This window comes from Octodon degus, unplaced genomic scaffold (genome assembly GCF_000260255.1).
Source record: "Octodon degus isolate 3935 unplaced genomic scaffold, OctDeg1.0 scaffold00040, whole genome shotgun sequence".
NCBI lineage: Eukaryota > Metazoa > Chordata > Mammalia > Rodentia > Octodontidae > Octodon > Octodon degus.
The window spans coordinates 15,247,006-15,266,340 of NW_004524616.1; the positions used below are offsets into that span (position 1 = coordinate 15,247,006).

At 40.5% G+C, this 19,335-nt stretch overlaps 1 protein-coding gene and 1 pseudogene across 2 annotated transcripts in view; both read left to right on the forward strand.

Annotated features, from left to right (window-relative positions):
- The first annotated feature begins 2,899 nt into the window (after positions 1-2,899).
- Positions 2,900-19,335, forward strand: part of Cep120 (centrosomal protein 120) — a 69,306-nt gene continuing 52,870 nt past the window's right edge. Inside the window, exons 1-4 of one of the 2 annotated variants that reach the window (XM_004631332.3) lie at positions 2,900-3,186; positions 9,958-10,114; positions 11,865-11,979; positions 14,695-14,836. In XM_004631332.3, coding sequence (XP_004631389.1) covers positions 3,138-3,186; positions 9,958-10,114; positions 11,865-11,979; positions 14,695-14,836 — 463 coding nt within the window. In that variant the 5' untranslated portion in view covers positions 2,900-3,137. Of the gene's footprint in view, positions 3,187-5,113; positions 5,178-9,957; positions 10,115-11,864; positions 11,980-14,694; positions 14,837-19,335 lie in introns of those variants that run through there. The other variant, XM_023715331.1, reaches the window with a different exon arrangement.
- On the forward strand, positions 3,520-9,404 carry LOC105742170 (annotated as a pseudogene).

Genomic DNA, 19,335 nt, shown 5'->3' on the forward strand with positions numbered 1-19,335 from the left:
TTTTTTGTCCCTGTAAATGCAAAATAGCTGAATACACACCGAGTGAGCATTTGTCTCTCACTCAAAGAGGATGGCTTGCAGGTCTCTTGTATTACCTGGTATGTTCTGTGCCCCCGGAGGTGGCCAGAAGGCCAGGACTGGCCGTAGCCTGGTCACGCCAGGCCCAGGAGGGGCTGAGCGAAAGCCCCTTTAACTCTTGCTTTGGTTCATGAGATTTCTGCATTTCCCAGCCTGCTAGAGGCATCCAGCGCCCTGGTTTGTAAATAGCAACCTAAAGGCGTGTTTAAGCACTGGTTTGGGGACATTTCCCAGTCTCTCGTCCTTTTCCCTTTGGATGGTGGCGGGCTTTGCTCTACAAAGAGGATTCTGATGTTACTCCTGGAAGCTGAAAACGGCAGGCTTATGAGTTACAAGTAAAAGGGGTTTGCTAGTGATAATTAAAAGAAACCCTCAGATTTCAACCTCTTAAAAAAAAAAAAAAACTGTCCTATCTTGTTCTGTAAAATATTAGATGCTTTGTTTTACAAAAAAACGACAGGAGAATTCTTCCATGTGTACTCCCGGGCTTAGGACATTTTTACGGACCTAAGCACGGAAGAGATGTCGCTGCATGTCGGCTGGGTTTTTTTTTCATACACCCAAGCACGGAAAAACTAACGCAGAATTGTATTTTCTTACCTAGTGGAGATCCGAAATGACTGCAAATTCCTAGTGAATGTACAGGTTTGCATTTGTGTTCCTCTTCCGGGTCGCTTTAGAAGTGATGTGTTACTTCCCAACCCGTGTCGCATCTGTATAAAAGACCATCTGCACCGGTTTTTCTCCTGCCCCTCAGAAAAGCCAAACTTTTGAGTTTTATGTCTGTTTGTCATTGATAAATTTCAATAAATCTTTTTATACAAAAAAAAAAAACAAGGAAATTTAAAATATGTTAAACTCTACAAGATCCAGGACCCGATTTTTTTTTGGTGGAGGGGAGGCGGAACTGGGGATTGAACTCAGGCCCTTGCACACGCTTGTTCTACTGAGCCATCTCCCTGGTCCCAGGACCCGAGCCTTCAATAAAATTTAGGGTGTAAAAAGAAAGAATAGATAATTATAAATGAAGAGATGGAACAGCCAAAGACATTGTGATTTGGCATTGGTTTTAATCCTGATTTGAACAAACCAAGTGACAAAAAGAAAATCACAGGCAATTAGAGAAGTTTGAACAGTATATATTTAATGGTATTAAGGAATTACTTATAATTTTTCCAATATCAAGGAAGTGGTTAAATATTAATATTTCAAGAGTTTTAAAAAAGATTTTGTCTATTAGATGTAATCAAAAGAGATAATGTAATGTTAGGGATTTCCTACAAAATAATGCAGCAAGGACCAGTGAGATAGCTCAGCAGACTAAGTGCCTGCTTAAGCTAGTAGAGGGACCATGGTTCCATCCCCGGTACCGCAAGCCGTGCGGGTCCGGCCCTTGCGCATCGTGGCACAAGCCTGTGGTCCCTGCGCTGAAGATGGGCTGAAAACAGGAGGATCACTACAAGTCTGAGCTGTGTAGTGAGACCCTGTACCAAATACATAAATAAGTGAATAAAAAACGCAACAGATGAAGTTGGTATTGGTGTTGCAAGGGGGTTCTGAGTACTCGGGGCTTCATTATATTTTTCTGTATCGTTATCTTTCACAAAAGAATACAATGTTCAGTGAAGAACACAAAGTACTGCAGTCCACTCCACATCCTGCTGTCTTTTTAGCACAAAGAAAAAAACACGAGGCCGAGGACGAGTTGAAAACAGGATGAGTTTGAGAACGAGGAGGAAGAGGATGAGGAGGTTAAAAAGAGAATCAAAGGCAACCAGAGAAGTTTGAACAGTATATAATGTTATTTAGGGATTATTATTTTTCAGTATGAAAGAATAGTGGGTAAATATTAATATTTCAAGTTTTTTTTTTAAAGGTAAGGCTGAGGATGAAGAGGAAAAAGAGGAGGAGAGGAGACAAAAAGGGCCAGAGAAATTATTTTGTTTTCAAAACAAGTTGGACAGACCAAAAAGCTGTGGACTTAGATCCCGAGCGTGGCACTATCCCAATTCACCTGCTTTACTACTCTAGTCGCTGGTTGTGAAGTTGTTTCTCAAACCAGAATTATTACAACATTTAATGTTTAGAATAGCCATACCTGCTCCAACCGATCTGGTTTTCTGGGTTTTAAACTAAGTAAGCTTCAAACGCTTTCTAATCTGCCCTAAAATACAATCTTGGAAGACCTTGAAGAGACTACGTGGGTGGATTGTATTTGATGCCTTCGCGTTCGGTCTTGACTTTGCGGCTTACCCGGGGCCAGTCGCCCAGAAGCCACCTTTTAGGGTTCTGCCCACGTGTCCTGCTGGGGACTCCTGGGCTACAGGAAACGTGGGCGAGGGCGGGAGGGCAGTAACCTCAGCTCACCTCGGCTCGCCGTGCCGACCGCGGCTTCCAGTTCAGACTTCAACCAGTTTCCTATTACTTAACTTTTCAGCAATATTTACACTCCGTGTCTGGGAAAAGCTAGCATTTAAAAAACTGCCCCTCGCTGTGTTGCCCAGGCGACGGCGCGGCGCTGAAGCCAGGACACAGCGCACCTCGGCCCCGCCGCCGCGGCGCTGCGCCTGCGCGGTGCGCCCCGCCCGTGCGCGTCCGGCCAGCAGGGGGCGCTGTGCGGCGGCGGGCTCGCGCGTACCGAGAGCCCGGGAGAGCCGCGGAAAGGGCGGGCGGTGCGGCGGGCCGAGGGCCGCTCTACCCGCGCCGGGCCTGCTCTCTATCACCCTTTGTCCTCCCGCTTCCGCGGCCCCGGCCCGCGGGCCTGGTTGCTACGCGGAAGAGGGGCGCGGCGGCGTCCGGGCGGCTGCCCGGGCGTTTGAAAAGCGGCTGAACTCGCGGCACAAGGTTGTCGGGCGGCGGGGTTGCCTCTGCGGCGCACAAGCGGGGCCGGGACGCGGAGCCGCCTTTGCCTGAGGCCGGAGCCGGGGCTGCCGGGGTCGGGGACGTGGGGGCCGGGTGTCCCTAGCGCGAGGGCCCCGGAGCCTCTTCCCCGGGCCTCGCCGGCCCCCTCACGCCGCTCGCCGCGCCCGCTGCCCGCAGACCCCGCCGCCGCCGCAGCCATGGGCTCTAAGGCCGACCCTCTGCTCGTCGTGGTGTCCATCCTGGAAGGTGAGCGGCGGGTCTGCGGCGCGGCTTGGGGTCTCGCGGCGCGGGCTCTCGGGAGGTGACGGGGCCGGGAGCGGAGCGGCGGGGCTCCCCGGGCGAGGCGGGTGTCCCGGAGCGCGTTCTGTGCAGCGAGGGCCGCCCCGAGAACTTTGCCGCTGCCCAGATACATTGTTCCGCCAGCCCAGAATTTCAGGGGCCGTTCCTTCGGAGGGTCCCCGAGGGGGCTGGGGGCTGTCTTTCTGGAGAGGGTGAAATTCCTGTTCCTTAACGGTGACGAATAACTGGCATTGTTGATTGGAGGCTCCTGAGAGTCAGGCACTGCGCTGGCAGGGCGTGATGAGCGTGTCTGGGTCCGTAAGCTGAGTGAGGGCATCGGCGTGGAGAGTGGGTGAAGCAGTTGGTAGTGTGTGGAAAGGGAAGGACCCCTCTCGGAGGTAGCCAAGGACGGTTTAGCTGAGGAGGTGGCATTGGTTTGCGTTGTGTCAGATGAGAAAAAGGAAGGGAAGGTGGAGTGAAGAGCGAAGAGCTCTTGGAAGAGCAAGGTGTGTTTTGCCTGTGTTGCTCTACATTCATGGTAGAGAAGATTGCAAGATAGTAGAGGGCCTAGGAACTGATAGATGAATTTGGCACAGGTTGTAAATAGCGTGATAGGAAGTTTTCTTGAAAGCTGTCCGCAGGCATGGTTGAATTTTTGTTTTTTCCCGTAGGTGAGTGTTTTGTAGAGGCCTGGTACTGCTTAGGGCATGAGAGGAAGAAGGATGTAAACTTAATTTTTAAATTTTGGAATAAGCAGCTGATCAGAGCGTACAGAGTTGGGACAGTCAGTATTGTTAGATTACTGTTTAAAAAATAAGACTAAAGTTGTCATAACTTGGTTAACAAAGACTTCTAGAGTCGTAGCTGTGCCTTATGCTACAGGAAAGCAAATGTAATGTAAACCTTTCCTTTCGAGGATATAAAGGTCTGTGTACTTGGAGATCAAACTAATGTACAGGATCCCAAGTGCTTTGAGAAGTGATATAGTAAAAACAAGTGATACCATCTACATGTGGATTTGGAGGTGGGGTAGTATAGTGATTGAAGTGGCTGAAATGGTACAGAAGCTTTATAGATAAGGATAGAAGGTCGTTCTGGGTGACTGCACAACCAGGCCAACCAGGGAATGAAGATGTTGAGTGGAACACAGAAGAAGGCAGCTTTTGGTAAGGCCCAAAGCAGAAGGCAAATATTTAGCACTATGGTATAAGCTGAGTGAACAGGCTCTAGAATTTGAAAGCTGAAGAATTAAGAATTAGTACTCTAAGAAACAGGTTCACAGCAGAAATATAATATGGTCAAAATACATAATAAGCACTTATGTACAGGATTACAGTAAGACACATTGCTTTTAATCCCCCTCTTAATATCCCTCCTTGCTTTACACAAACCTCAGTAATTTTTGCCACTTTCTGAAGTAGTTTTTGAAGTCTCCATTCATGAGTGTATTTATGAAGTGTGGTCAAGACTAGGATATTATTCCTGCCAAGTGCCATCCTGCAGAAGGGTAGGCTTGTCAGTGAGTCCTTACCCATCGCTGGATCTCTCACTGTGTGACTTGTGACTATTCTCCAGAGTCAAAATGACAGTGAAGGGGCTGGAGAGATGGCTCGGTGGTCTGGGGCACCTACTTGGAACAAGCTTGGCGGGGCATCAGGGACCGCGGTTCAATCCCCCAGCACCACATGCCAGCCAGCCCCGCCCCCTGGTGGGCTGAGCTGGCCACACACACACACACCACACTCTCTCTCTCTCTCTCTCTCTCTCTCTCTCTCTCTCTCTCTCAAATAAATAAAAAATAAAAAAAAAAATTAAAAAAAAAATGACAGTGAAAGGTAATGCCTTACATCTGTTCAGGACATCAAGGCAGGCACAACTGTGCAACTGGACCCCCATGAAAAAGGACTTACAGAATTGCTTCAAGAAGTGAGAAGAATGGTGTGATAACTATATTCACAGTAAGGGAAAGTATTTTGAGGGAGATTAATGGTAACATCTCTTACTGTAATACATTTTTTATACTTTGAACATTCACTGTAATCTTTAATCACACATCATAGTCCTAAATAGTTTTATTTAAGCTCAATTTAGTAGCATGATACAAGGAAGAGAACCTCCATCCCGGGATATTATTATCACAAACATATCTAAAACTGTACATGATCCTTCCCCCTCCTAACTGTTCTTGTATTTGTATCTCATGGTAACTACAGTACTGTCTCAAGCTAAAAAGTTGGGATTTATTGTCATCTTCAATTTCCTTTCCATTCATAATTCCCAAATGATTCCCTTTTTTTATTATTGTTATTCTGAATCGTAATAGGTGCTACATATAAGTTGACAGAGTTTCTTTCAAATATGAGTCCTTGATTAGGGGCCCTCAGTATTGTATTTGCCTGACATACTATGATCATCTTTAAGTCACCTGTTTCCTCACTGTTTTCTTCCTTTCAGAAACATCTGCTGTTTTTTGCTATATGGTAGTCTTTCTGATTCACAAATCTGGTTGTCTTTAATCATTTCAGTGTCCTGAAGGATAATTTTGTACACCATAGAAGAGCAAACATAGCCCTTGATGAAAATACTTGCCTTCCTTTTCAATTTCATATATTCCCAGCCCTTCAACTATGTTGAATTGGTTGTAATTTCTTGGCTACATTTCCAGAAATGTCTTTTATTTAAAAGAAAGTGTTTGAATTTCTACAATGAGCAAAATTTAAGCTATGTGCTAGGTCCAAAGAGATAAGAGACAAGGTGCTGTTATCAGTGTATTCATCATCTTGGGGTTAAGCAGGAACCTTCTTGTTTTCATTGTTTTCCTGTGTTCTCAGGCTTATAGGAGGTGACTCATTGAAAATACAGGTCTGATTGAAAATACAGGTTCTGACATGTATAGAATTCATTTGGGGAATCTATGGATCTTTTAGAGTAGCAAAAAATGAAGCCCAGAGAAAGACCTGAGTGCTAATTAGGAGAACCAGGTGAAAGGAGTTAAGACTTTTAAAAAGGAGACTTAAATGAGAGCCTGAGGTTGAAATTTACAGGGTTGCAATCTAGGTCTTTCTGGCCAGTTTAATTCCAGCCAGGTAGCTGGAGCCAGCACAAGTGGTAGTAGTGATTTATTTATTGAATTTAATCAACAAGACTGGTGGCCCATACTTGTAATCATAGTGGTTCGGAAAGCTAAGGCAGGAGGAGCTCAACCTTGAGGCCAGCTTGTGCAATTTAGAAAGACCCTTTCTCAAAGGAGGGTGACTTAGAGACATAGTGAGACCTTGTCTTAAAGTAGAAAAGCTCTAAGGATGTGCTTCCATGTGATTCCTTTGGTCCAGTCTGCAGCAGCACACATGAGAAAAACCAAGAAAGCAGTAGCTAAGTTTGCAGATCAAAATTAGAGAAAAAGGAGGGCTGCACGGAAAACCAACATTTTGGCCCTAGCCTTCTAAGGTCAATTAAGACTCAGGACATATGAGAACTTGTACTGTAACGTCATGTAACTCAGTAGTATCCCAAATTTTCTGATCAAGGAGATTATGGGGCCAAAGAGGAAAGTGATCAATGATGTAGAGTGTGCCTAAAGAGAGTCACATGGAGAGAAAACATTCTCTCAGGCTGTCACAGAGAGCACATTGGCCAAGCAATGGCCGTGACTCATCCACATGGGTGGCACTGACAAAGGTTCTACACTCTGAGGTACAGGATCTCAGGATAAATCCGGAGGGGATTTCACTGACCTTATTAGACCCAAAAGCTACAACTCTTGTTGCATAGTTCCTGCTTTACCTTGGTCTTAACCATCCCGCAGAAAAGTGTAAAAATGATATATAAGAAGTAAAGCCATGCTGTTACGTTGAGCTGTAGGGGACTCAGGTCAACAATTTCTGACATTGCCAGTGAAGCGGAAGACCCAATACTATTATGGACTACTGGACTCTTTCAGAATATTTTGCTGAGTTAACACACCTATAATATTCAAATAATGGAACTAAACAAAAAAAGGGAGATATAAATGGACCATTTTGTATCTGTATATACAAAATAGTAAATGAATAGAGTGATTTGTTCTAATGGTGTTTGTAAATAGGATATCATGTCCACATCTTGTACAGCAATTAACCATTAGGAAGAATGTATGCAATGTGTTAATTATTGAAACTGTCCTACCAATTTGAAAAAAAAAAAAATCAAAAAAAAAAAAAAACAGTAGCTGAAATTCCATCACTATGTCAGTACTCATACTGAAGTAGTCCATTTTTCACTCTTAATTTCAGATGTTATTGTGATCATTGCTACTTAAAATTAAGAACCAAGGACAGGAGCATTGATATAACCTGAGATATTTTTAGAAATGCAGGGCCTTGGGCCTATGTTAGACCAGTAAGTAGGACCAGAACCCACATTTGAACAGGATTCCTGGACGATTTGTGTTGACATTCATACTTGAGAAGCACTGTCATAAGTTATAACTTTTAATTTGGTTCTTGTTTTTTATGAATCATAAAGCTGAGTGTGTGAGCATATGTTAGTTCATGCAATGTATGGTGTCATTATCTCTTAATACTTGATGGAAAATACCTGTTCCATGTTATATCTAAGATGTTTGATATTCAGACAGATAGTAGGTTAAGCTCAATTGCCTGGGTTATAGGGTAATAATATCATTAAGCTTCTCTTCTGGAGGGTTAACAACCTAAGTTTGCAGACCAAAAATTAGAGGAAAAGAAGGGCTGCAAGGACAGCCAACATTTTGGCCCTCGCCTTTCAAGGTCAGTGAGGACTCAGGAAATAGGAGAACCTGTACTGTAACAGCCTGTAACTCATTTGTGGCCCAGATTTTCTGATCAAGGAGATTATGTGGCCACAGAGAAAAGTGATCGAGAATGTAGAGTGTGCCTAAGGAGAGTCACATGGAGAGAAAACATTCTTTCAGACTTTCACAGAGAACAAATTGGTCAAGCAGTGGCCATGACTCATCCACATGGCTGACACTGACAGAGGATCTACAAACTGCCATTCAGAGTTTCAGAGTAAATCCTGAGGGGATTTGACTGACCTTGGCAGATACAAAAGTTACATATCTTGTTATATAGGTCTTGCTTTATCTTGATCTAAACCATCCAGCAGAAAAGTATAAACATGAGGTACAAAAAGTAAAGCCAGAGTCACTCCCAAGATGGCGAGTGGGCTCCATCCTACTGGGCTCCATCCTAAGCTCCATGGAGAAGCCACCCAGCCTCGGTGACCAGGAGACGCGGTGCAAGGCCCGAGAGCAAGCTACCCATCTGACGAAACTACAAGAGCAAGAGAAACAACAGAAAATAGAATTTCGTAAAAGGGTGGAGAAAGAAGTATCAGATTTCATCCAAGACAGTGGGCAGATCAAGAAAAAGTTTCAGCCTATGAACAAGCTAGACAGGAGCATACTACCTGATGTGGTGGAAGTAGCGGGCCTAACATCCTTCTCGTTCGGGGAAGATGATGACTGTCGCTATGTCATGATCTTCAGAAAGGAGTTTGCACCCTCAGATGAAGAGCTGGAATCATACCGCCATGGAGAGGAGTGGGATCCCCAGAGGGCTGAGGAGAAGCGAAAGCTAAAGGAGCTGGCCTAGCAGCAGGAAGAGGAGGCGGCCCAGCAAGGACCTGTGGTGGTGAGCCCTGCCAGTGACTACAAGGACAAGTATAGCCACCTTATTGACAAGGGGGCAGCTACGGATGCGGCCCACATGCTACAGGCCAAGAAGACCTATGGCTGTGTGCCTGTGGCCAACAAGAGGGATACACGTTCCATTGAAGAGGCCATGAATGAGATCCGAGCCAAGAAGCGTCTGAGGCAGAGTGGGGAAGAGTTGCCAACTACCTCTTAGGAACCCCACCAGCTCCCTTTTACCTCTTGAGACAGGGCAAGGGGTAGGGAGGGAGAAGACTGCTGCTATTAGGACCCATCCTGAAGCCCCACTCTGAAACCACCTTCTGCCAACTGTCACTCAGGTTGGGGGGAAGCAGGTGTTTGTCACTGTTGGAGCTTGGATATGTATATGTGTGTGTGATTGTGTGTATGTGTGATGTGTGTGTAAAAGAGTGAATGCACAAGTAGATATTTAATCTGTATTATTCTGTTCTTCGTGGAATTTTCTTCCCCATGGGGCTGGGTTGCTTTACATTCAATAAACACTGTTTGACCCCCCCCCCAAAAAAAAAGTAAAGCCATATTAATATGCTGAGCTGTAAAAGGCTCAAGTCAACAACTTCTGACATTGACAGTCCTATGGATAACCCACTACTATTATGGACTACTGGACTATATTGGATTATTTTGCAGAATTCACATACCTACAGTATTTAAATGGCAATTGAATACCCATCTCTGACAAAACTAAACAAAAAAAGGGAGATATAAATGGACCATTTTGTATCTGTATATACAAAATAGTATAGATATACAACTACTTTCTCTTAATTCAATGAGAACAAGATTTATACTGATAGTGTTTGGACAAGATTTCATGTCTGCATCTTGTACTATGAATAACTACTACGAAGGCAACAATATGCAGTATTAATACTATAACTGTCCTACTAATCTCTTTTGAAACTGTCTCATTGCTATTTGTTTCTCAATAAAATTAATTAAAAGAAAACACCAAAAAAATATGTATCGGTTTTTAAGACATGTGCTGGATGATCCTGTTTGATTTTTATACACTTGCAATTAAGCTATAGTCTTTGTTTCCTCAGGTCGCCATTTCCCTAAACGTCCAAAGCATATGCTTATAGTAGAAGCAAAATTTGATGGAGAACAGTTGGCTACTGATCCTGTGGACCATACTAACCAGCCAGAATTTGCCACTGAGTTAGCCTGGGAAATTGATAGGAAAGCACTTCATCAGCACAGGTGACTACTGTTTTCAATTTAGACCCCTTTTATTGGTCTCTTTTTTAGGCTTTTACAAGGTTTACCTCATTACATTATAGCTATAATCATAATTTTTAGTGTTTTTTAATGTGCTAGGAAATTTTTAGTCATTGTACTTTGTAGTAACTCATTTAAACGTCAGAACAGTTAGTATTATAATTTCTCTCCTATTAAGGATGAGGAAACAGTGCTGAGAGGTTAAATAGCTTGATAAATTGCTCTAAGTATGTTCATTGGATAGTGGTGGTAGATCCAAGCCAAGTCTAGCTCCAGTCTGAGTCTAAAAGCTTTCAACCACTTCATTAAATTAACTTTTTGTTGTTGTTGTGAGGAAACAGATACTCTAAAAGTACCTTGATGATGCTTTCTAAATAGAGGTTGGAAGTCATCGTAATCTCTATTAATTTATTATATGATTATTTGGTTTGCCCAGGAAATACAGAAGTATCCAACAAAAACAATTATATGAGATACTTTCTAATTAAAGTGATAGCATCTTGTTTTTTTCATGAACTCTATAACCAGATACAGTTAAGAATAGCAGTATTTTTGTTAAGGATTGAAAATGTAGCTCCTGGTAAACATAATCACTTCAGTACTTACTCTTTCTCAGTACTAAATCAAATAAAAATAGAAAGTTAACAGAGTAAGGAAAGCAGGGAGAAACTGATTTGCTACTGCTATATGAGTCTGTGTATTTATTTAAAGGGTTATGAAATTCTTAGAGAACATCAGAAGTAGAGTCTGGAATACCTGAGTAGGTACAGTGCACTGTGTGATGTCAGGGCTTGCATCTAATTCTGTTCTGTTGCAGTTGTTAGTGCTAAGTGGTACACTTTGATTGCTGTAGGCTGAGAAAACACAAATAAATTGAATTTAAAAACGAGTTTTAGGGCTGGTCAGGTAGCTCAGGGGACTAAAGCACCTGCTTAGGTGCTGAGACGGTGACTGAGACTGAGCATAGTGGTGCACACCTATAATCCCAGTGCTTGGGAGGCTAAAAACAGGAGGATTACTACAAGTCCAATCTGTATACTGAGACCCTGTAGACCCTGAACTAAATATAAAAATTAAAAAAGCGAATTTTATGCTAAACGCAGTTAAATAGTAATTGCACTAGGTAAAATTGATGACAAAGTCTATTCAGCTCAGTGGTTTCCAGACAAAAAAGAGCCCATGTTATGCTAGTCAGTCTCACCCTACAGAGCATTGCCATGAATTATAGTAGTTTAGTAATTTAAAGTTGTTTTTTTTTTTTTTTTTCCGGAGCCGGGGATTGAACTCAGGCCCTTGCACTTGCCAGACAAACACTTACTCTCTCCTGAGCTCTCTCTCTGGCCCCAATAATTTAAATTTTATTAGTTAGACTTTATTGTGTTTATATCCTGTTTATTATTCTTATAGCTACAAAAAGCTATAATATTTTCTGTAACAGTACAATTTAAGAAAGCTAGTTTTGAATCATAAAGATTCATGATAATTCTTGGCTTTAAGGTGGCTCTGTGTATTGTAAAGTTTAAGAAACATTGACTTAGATGATAACCTCTTACCTGAAGACTAAATTGTGATGTTTTGTATATGTATACAAGTAGATATAGAAACTCTTCAGTTAGTTAATCCAACAAAATTACAATTATTGTGATAATAAATTATAGGCAATTCTGTCAAGGATAATAGAAATTCAGTGCAATATAAGAAAATTTATTTATCGTATAAATTGTTGTTACAGACTACAGCGCACTCCTATCAAACTCCAGTGTTTTGCCTTGGATCCTGTATCTTCAGCCAAGGAAACTGTAGGTTATATTGTTTTGGACTTAAGAAGTGCCCAAGAAACAAAGCAGGTATTGTCCTTCTGATTTTTTGTTAATGATCACTACTTTTAATGTGTGCTATGCCAGAACCTGACATAGATCACTTCAGAAGTAGGAGGACAGTTCTTACATAATGACATAGGTCATGGGTTCTAATATAGTGTGATATAGTATGACACTTACATTTTAGTTTATGACTTTGCTTTAGAAAAGTCTGACCTTTTAATCATTCCTTTGAACTATTTTTCCCAAAGCTTATTTTTGAGCCCAAGCATGTATTGAAGTAGTTAGTGCCATAAATATAATGTTTTCACCTCCTGAGCTTTTGTCCCCCAGCCAGTCTTCAGGCTTCTTGCTTCAGTACATGTTCACCACTCTCCTTCCAGTTATATATGAACTAGAAATCAAGTTCCATGATGCTTTCTCATGCCACCCTTTGTAGTTGCCTGCTGCTGTATGTTTTCCCCTTTGGTCTATTTTGTATTTTCACTACTGCAGCCTGACCTAAGCTCAGTTGTTTCTTTCTTTGGCTGTCATAATAACCTCTTAGCTTGTTTATTCTCCTTTCATCTTTCAGATTATATCAGGGGGAGGAGTGCTGCTTATAAAATACCATGTTTCATTTAAGTTTTCAGCTTACATTAGCATCTTTATTAATCTCTTTCAATTTGCTCTAAATACATAGTCCTTAAGTTTCTTATATAATAATAATAAAAGTAATAATAATGTTGAGTGCTTTTTAATGTGCCAGGAAATTTTCATAGTACTTTGCAGCAATAACTCATTTAAACATCACAATAACCCTATAACATTGCTGTTACTTCTCTTGTTTAGACAAAGAACTTGAGCCCTGAGTAGTCAGGTAACTTGCTCTAAGTTAGAATAAGTGAACTGACTGAGATACATGTAGTCTTACATTTATTATTATTTTATAGTCAATACCTTCTTTCCACAAAGAAAAGAACTAAGGGTCCTCATTCCCCTGTTTATGCTTTTTATTATTGAACATGCTTCTTAGATCTTTTTAAGTATTCTCCAACATTTTGTATGTGATTGACTTTAGAAAGCTTTCAGTTTTTCTTAATGCTTTTATTTTGTTGCAGTACTTTTTCTTAAAAAACGAAAAAGAGTGAAACATTGAAAAAGTAGTCAGGGGCTGGTGAGAGAGCTCAGTGAACTAAGCACTTGCTTAGGCAAGCACAGAGACCAAGGTTCGAACGCTAGCACCACATGCTGCACCAGCTTCACCCTACAGCATGCTGAGCCAGCCACCAAGACTGGGTGTGGTAGCACATACCTTTAATCCCAGTGCTAGGGAGCCTGAAAACAGGAGGATCACTATGAGTCCAAACTTCCTAGTGAGACCCTATACCAAATACATAAAAGAAAAAGAAAAAGTAGTCTTGGTGTAGTAGCTCTTGTCTATAATCCCAGGACTGTGGAAGACTGAGGCAGAAAGATTGTAAGTTCCAGCCCAGCCTTTCCAACTGGGTGAGACACTGTCTCAAAAGTAAAAGGAATGAGGGACGGGGGAGATAGCTCAGTAGAATAAGTGCCTACCTGGCAAGTGCAGGGTCCTGAGTTCAATCCCCAGAACCACAAAACAAACAAAAATTAAAAGGAAGGATATTGTAGCTCAATGTTAAGGTGCAGGTTCCGTCCCCTGTTTAAACAAAATCCTCTGTTTTAAATGCCTTCATTTTCCCCCCTCTCCATTCATTAGAATTGTTTTTCTTCAGAGGAAACCTAATTTATCTATTAACAGTTTTATTGCTGAGTACAGTGATATTTACAAGTAAATTGGCCCCAAACTGGAATATTCAAAAGGAGCTAAAATTTCTGAATACTTTAAAAGACAACTTGTGGGGCTGGAGAGATGGCTCAGTGGTCTAAAGCACCTACTTGAAACAAGCTTGGCAATGCACAGGGATCGCGGTTCAATCCCCCAGCACCACATGCCAGCCAGCCCCACCCTCTGGTGGGCTGAGCTGGCCACACACACACACACACACACACACACATATAAATAAATAAATAAATAAATAAATGTTTAAAAAAAAAATAAAAGACAACTTGTTCTTTGTGGGTATTCATTGGCTCTCTGCTCTTAGACCGTACCCTGAAGAAGATTTTCCTTGTTCGTCTTAGACCCTAAGCCCTGCTTGAATCCCTTCCATTTGCCTTTCTCAGCTTGTCTCCTGTAGCGTGCAGGTATCCAGAGGGCACTCGTGCAGCTGCCGTGTTGCACAGGTGGGTCGCTGAGGAGAAGCGTGTCTAAGGGAAAGGTGCAGCCGGTGCGTGCTCTTGACCTGCCTTGTCCCTTTTTGTAGTCTTCTAAGGACAGTCTGTCATCATCTCTGTAATCAAAGTTCAGGAGAATAATTCAAAATTCCATTTATTTTTGGAAAGCCAAAATGTTTTACTTTTCTTGGTTTGCTAGCAGACAAATTTGACATTGGCTAGAAGAATATTTGAAATTTAAAATAAATTCATTCTCTATGAATGGAAAAATCTATTTTTCTGGATCGTGTAATAGGAAAATAAAAAATCTGTAAATATTTAAAAATCTGTTTTTCAGGTTTCTTTATTTGTTCTTTTGTGCCAGCATCTCACTATGTAGTTCAGACTGGCCTTAAACTAATGGTGATCCTCCTGACTCAGCCTCAAATGCTGGAATTACAGGCATGTGCCCCAGTGCCCTGGCTTTGCCTACTATTAAGTTGTTGCATTGTTGTTATTCTCTAGGCACCAAAGTGGCACCAGTTACTGAGTAACAAATACACCAAGTTCAAGTCTGAGATACAGATAAGCATCACCTTGGAGACAGATACAAAGGCACCAGTGGATAGTTTTAAAGCAAAGGGAGCCCCGCCTCGAGATGGAAAAGGTTTGTGCATCATCTTGAAAGATGGTTTCTGAGAATTATCTGTGGAGGAGCACTTTGGGAGGGAGGAGATAGCTGCAGGAATGTAAACTGATTTTACTGTAGTGCGTCAGACAAATATTGTGACATTGTTACACGGGCAGTACGTGTTGCTGTAGCTCTTATTTATAATTCTTAGCAGTAGGAAAATCTCATTTGATATATAATAGAACAAAGAAAATTTGTATTTTTAAGGATTGCTGCTTACATAGATTTACTTCTAGAATGACTAAGAATGCCTTCAAAAAGATATGCTGTTCTGTGTTTGGTACTTTAGTGAAACCTTCCTATTTCTTTCCCTGCCTCTAGAATGTCATCTAGTTGGATGTATACACTGTGTAGTCTTTTCAGATGTCTTTCATCTGATGCACTTAAGGTTCCTCTACATCTGTGCATGGCTTCATAGCTCATTCCTTTTTAGTGCTGAATAATATTGCCTCATCTGGATGTACCACAATTTGTTTACCCTTTCATCTACTAAAGAAAATCTTGGTTCCTTTGAATTTCTGACATCAATAATAAAGCTGTAGTAAACATCTGTGTGCAAGTTTTTGTGTGAATGTAAGTTTTGAGTTGGAGTAAAACCAAGGAGTGTGATTGCTAGATTTTGTGGTTAGAGTGTGTTTAGTTTTGTAAGATGTCTGCAGACTACTTACAACATGGCTATACTATTTTAGATTACCAGTGGTAGTAAATGAGGATTCCTGTTGCTTAGCACTTAGTGTGCATAGTGTCATGAGCATTTGATGTTGTCAGTGTGTTAGGTTTTAGCCATCTTAGTAGTTATGTAGTAGTATTTCATTGTTCTAATTTTGAAATTCCTCAGTGACACAATGTATTTACATATGTTTATCTGCCACATCTTCTTTGATAAGGTGTCTGTTTGAGTCTTTGACCTAGTTTTTAATTGGATTGTTTGTTTTTTTATTTTTTCTGGGTTCTCTGTCAATTTGAATAACAATCTTTTATCGAGTGTGCTTTTTTACAAATACGTTTTCCCAGATTGTAGCTTGTTTGTTTCATGACATTGGCTTTCACAGACCTTTTAAATTTTATTGAAAAAAAGTTTTAAATCACACTGTATTATCTTTAATTAAACAAAGACCTCTGAAACATGTGATTAGAAACCATTTCACCCACTGCTCTGTTTGGCTGCCAGCTTCTATGTCTTTCCAGCAGTGGTGAGGCAGATTCCTTTTGCTTGTAGAAGAGAAATCCACACTGGCTGCCTTTGCCAATGACAAAGATGTTGGGGGGGGGGGGGGCAAAGTGTTGCTGTTGGCATCTTTCACATGAACCACATCAAAAGAGCCGGGGTGCTTCTCTCTGTTGGTGATCACTCCAATTCTTCCCAAGTTAGCACCTCCAGTCATCATACATGGGGTACCAGTGTCAAACTTGATTAAATCAGTCATATTGCCAGACCCTAAGTCAGTCTGGATGGTGTCATTGTGATGAGGGGGTCAGGGCAGCGAATGGTGTGAGCATCGTGGGTCACCAGGTGAAGGATCCCTTTTGTGCCCACAAAGATCTTCCTCACTTTGCACAACTTGTACTTGGCTTCCTCAGGTGTAATTTGATGAATAGCAAAGCAACCCTTGGTGTCGTAGATCAGATGGAAATGCTTTCCTGTCTTGTCATTGCTGATGACATCAATAAATCCAGCAGGATAGGTTATATCAGTTTGGACTTTGCCATCAATCTTAATGAAGCACTGCATGCAAATCTTCTGTACTTATCTCCTGTCAGAGCATGATTGAGTCTGTTCCTTAGGAAGATGAGAAGCAGACATTCTTTTAGCTTATGGGGACTGGTGGATGGACAAGAAGCAAACAAACTGGTCAGTTTACCCAGCATCCAATGCTTTGGAGCTGCCACTCACTTCAGATGCTTCTTGGGACCATGTGCCATGGCTGAGCTAGAGCCAACTTCATCATCTTCACTGCCAGCCACGTGGCTCCTAGCATAGCACCCTGGTGCCTCCGCTTCACATGTGGTGCCACCCTCTGACGCAATACCTGAAATTGAAATTTATCAATTCTATCTATTATGTGTTGTGCCTTTGTTGGAATATAAGAAAAATTGTTGGTTCTCTTAAGTTTTCTTTCAGGAGTTTTTTGAGTTTGCATTTTACTTTTAGGTTAATTTTTTGAAAGTTGTAAATATGTCTAGATTTCTCTCTTCCTGCTCATTTGGCATATGGACACCAAGTTGTTATTGTACCATTTATTGAAAAGACTTATTTTTTTCTGTTGATTGTTTATGCCCCTTTGTGAAACATCACCTGACTACTTAGTGGCTGTAACTTTATAATAAGTCTTGAAGTCAGGTAATATTAGTCCTTTGAATCTGTTCAATGTTAAATTGGGCCATTCTGGGTCATTTGCCTTTACAAATAAACTTTTGAATCAGTTTTGCAGCATCTGAAAAAATAATTTTCTAGAATTTGGTTAGGAGTACATTAAATCTGTAGGTCAGCTTGGGAACAACTAATGTCTTGGCCGTGTTGAATCTTCCTGTTCATGGACATACCCTCTCTACTTTTAAAACTTTTTTATTCCGTTAGAATTTTGTTCTATTACAAATTTACTAGAAGTCCTCAGATCTTGTGTACATTTTATTAGATTTATATCTAAGTTTTACATTTGAGAAGGGTGGTAACATCAATTGTAACATTTTTATTTAAAATTCTGTTTATTGTAGTGCATTGGAAAGCTCTACTGACTTTTAAATGTCAACCTTCTATGCTGTCACTTTGCTGTGATCATTATTAACTGCAAGACTTATTTTCTGCAAGTCTTTCCACACACAGATTTTCTCCATAAATAATCATGTCACCTGCTGAAAAAGATAGTACAGTATTTCTCTCTTCCTGCTCTGTATACCTTTTCTTGTCTTACCACACTACTGTATGGTATTGAAAAGGAGTAACAAGAAGGGACATCTCATGTCTGACCTTAGTAGGAACATGTTTTTGAATTTTTGCCCAATAAATATATTACATGTAAGGTTTCTGTAGACATTCTTTACTAAGTTGAGAAAGTTTCCTTCTAATCCTAGCTTACTGAGAGGTATGTTTTTTGTTTTTAATTATCACAAATGAGTGTTGGATTTTATCAAAAGTGTTTTCTGCGTCTACAGATACAAGCATGTGATTTTTCTTCTCTAGCCTATTGATATTATCATTAAATTAATTGATTTTTGCATGTTGAATGTTGGACAAGTCTTGCATACCTGGGATGAATTCCAATTGGTCAGAGTATATAGTTCTTTTTGTACATTATTGGATTTGATGTGCTCATTTTTTTTTTTTTTGTGGAACCAGGGATTGAACTCAGCCCTTTGCGCTATCTCCCCAGCCCTTGGTGTGCTAATATTTTTGTAGAAGATTTTGTATTTGTGCTCATGAGATATTAGCATGTATTTTCTTTTGCTCTTTCCTTTTCTGTAATGGCTTATCTTGTTATTCAGATAATGGTGATGATAAATAAATAGTCTCTATTTCCTGAAAGAGATTATAGAGAATTGATATAATTTCTTCCTTGAATTTTTCAAAAAATTCACTGGTGAAATCATCTAAATCTGTTTTCTGTTTTAGAAAATTATTATTTCAATTTCTGTCATAGATATACCTCTATTCAGATAAGTCTGTTTTTTTTTCTTATGTGACTTTTGGTCCTTTTTATCTAGGTTACTAAGTTTGTGGGTATAGGTTTGTTCACAGTACTCCTTTATATTCCCTTTAATGTCCATAGGATTTGCAAGGGTGTTGTCCTCTTTCATTTCTAATACTAGTAATATTTCTAATACTAGTAATATATGTCTTCTCACTTTCTTTCTAGAGACTGTTTGACTCTTTTCAGAGAAATAGCTTTTGATTTTCTTTTACCCCCAGTTGATTTCCTGTCTTCAATTTCATTCATCTTCTCTAATTTTTATTATTTTCTTCTATATTCTTTGGGCTTCATTTGCCTTCTTTTTAAAAAATATTTCTAAGGTGGGGCCAGGGAGATAGCCCAGCGGCATAAACAGCTGCCTGGCAAGTGCAACATCCAGAGTTTGATTTCTGGTACCGCAATAAATAAATAAAAACATAAATAAATACAATATATAATACATAATTATATATATAAATATAATTATATATGTAAATATATAATTATGTATAATTTATATATATAAAATTATATATCTAAGGTGGATGCTTAGACAGTTGAATTTAGATTTTATATAATACATTCAAAACAATAAACACATCTCAAAGTATGTTCTCATTGCGTCACACAAATGTTGCCTAGTTGTGTTTTCATTTGAGGTTCGATTTGGTTTGGCATTATGGCAGGTTCTGACTACATTGCCAAGTTCCCCATGTTGGATTTGAATTTGTGATTTTCCTGACTCAGCTTCTCAGAGTGCTGGGATTATAGTTGTGGCCACCAAATTTTATCTGGCTTAAGATATTT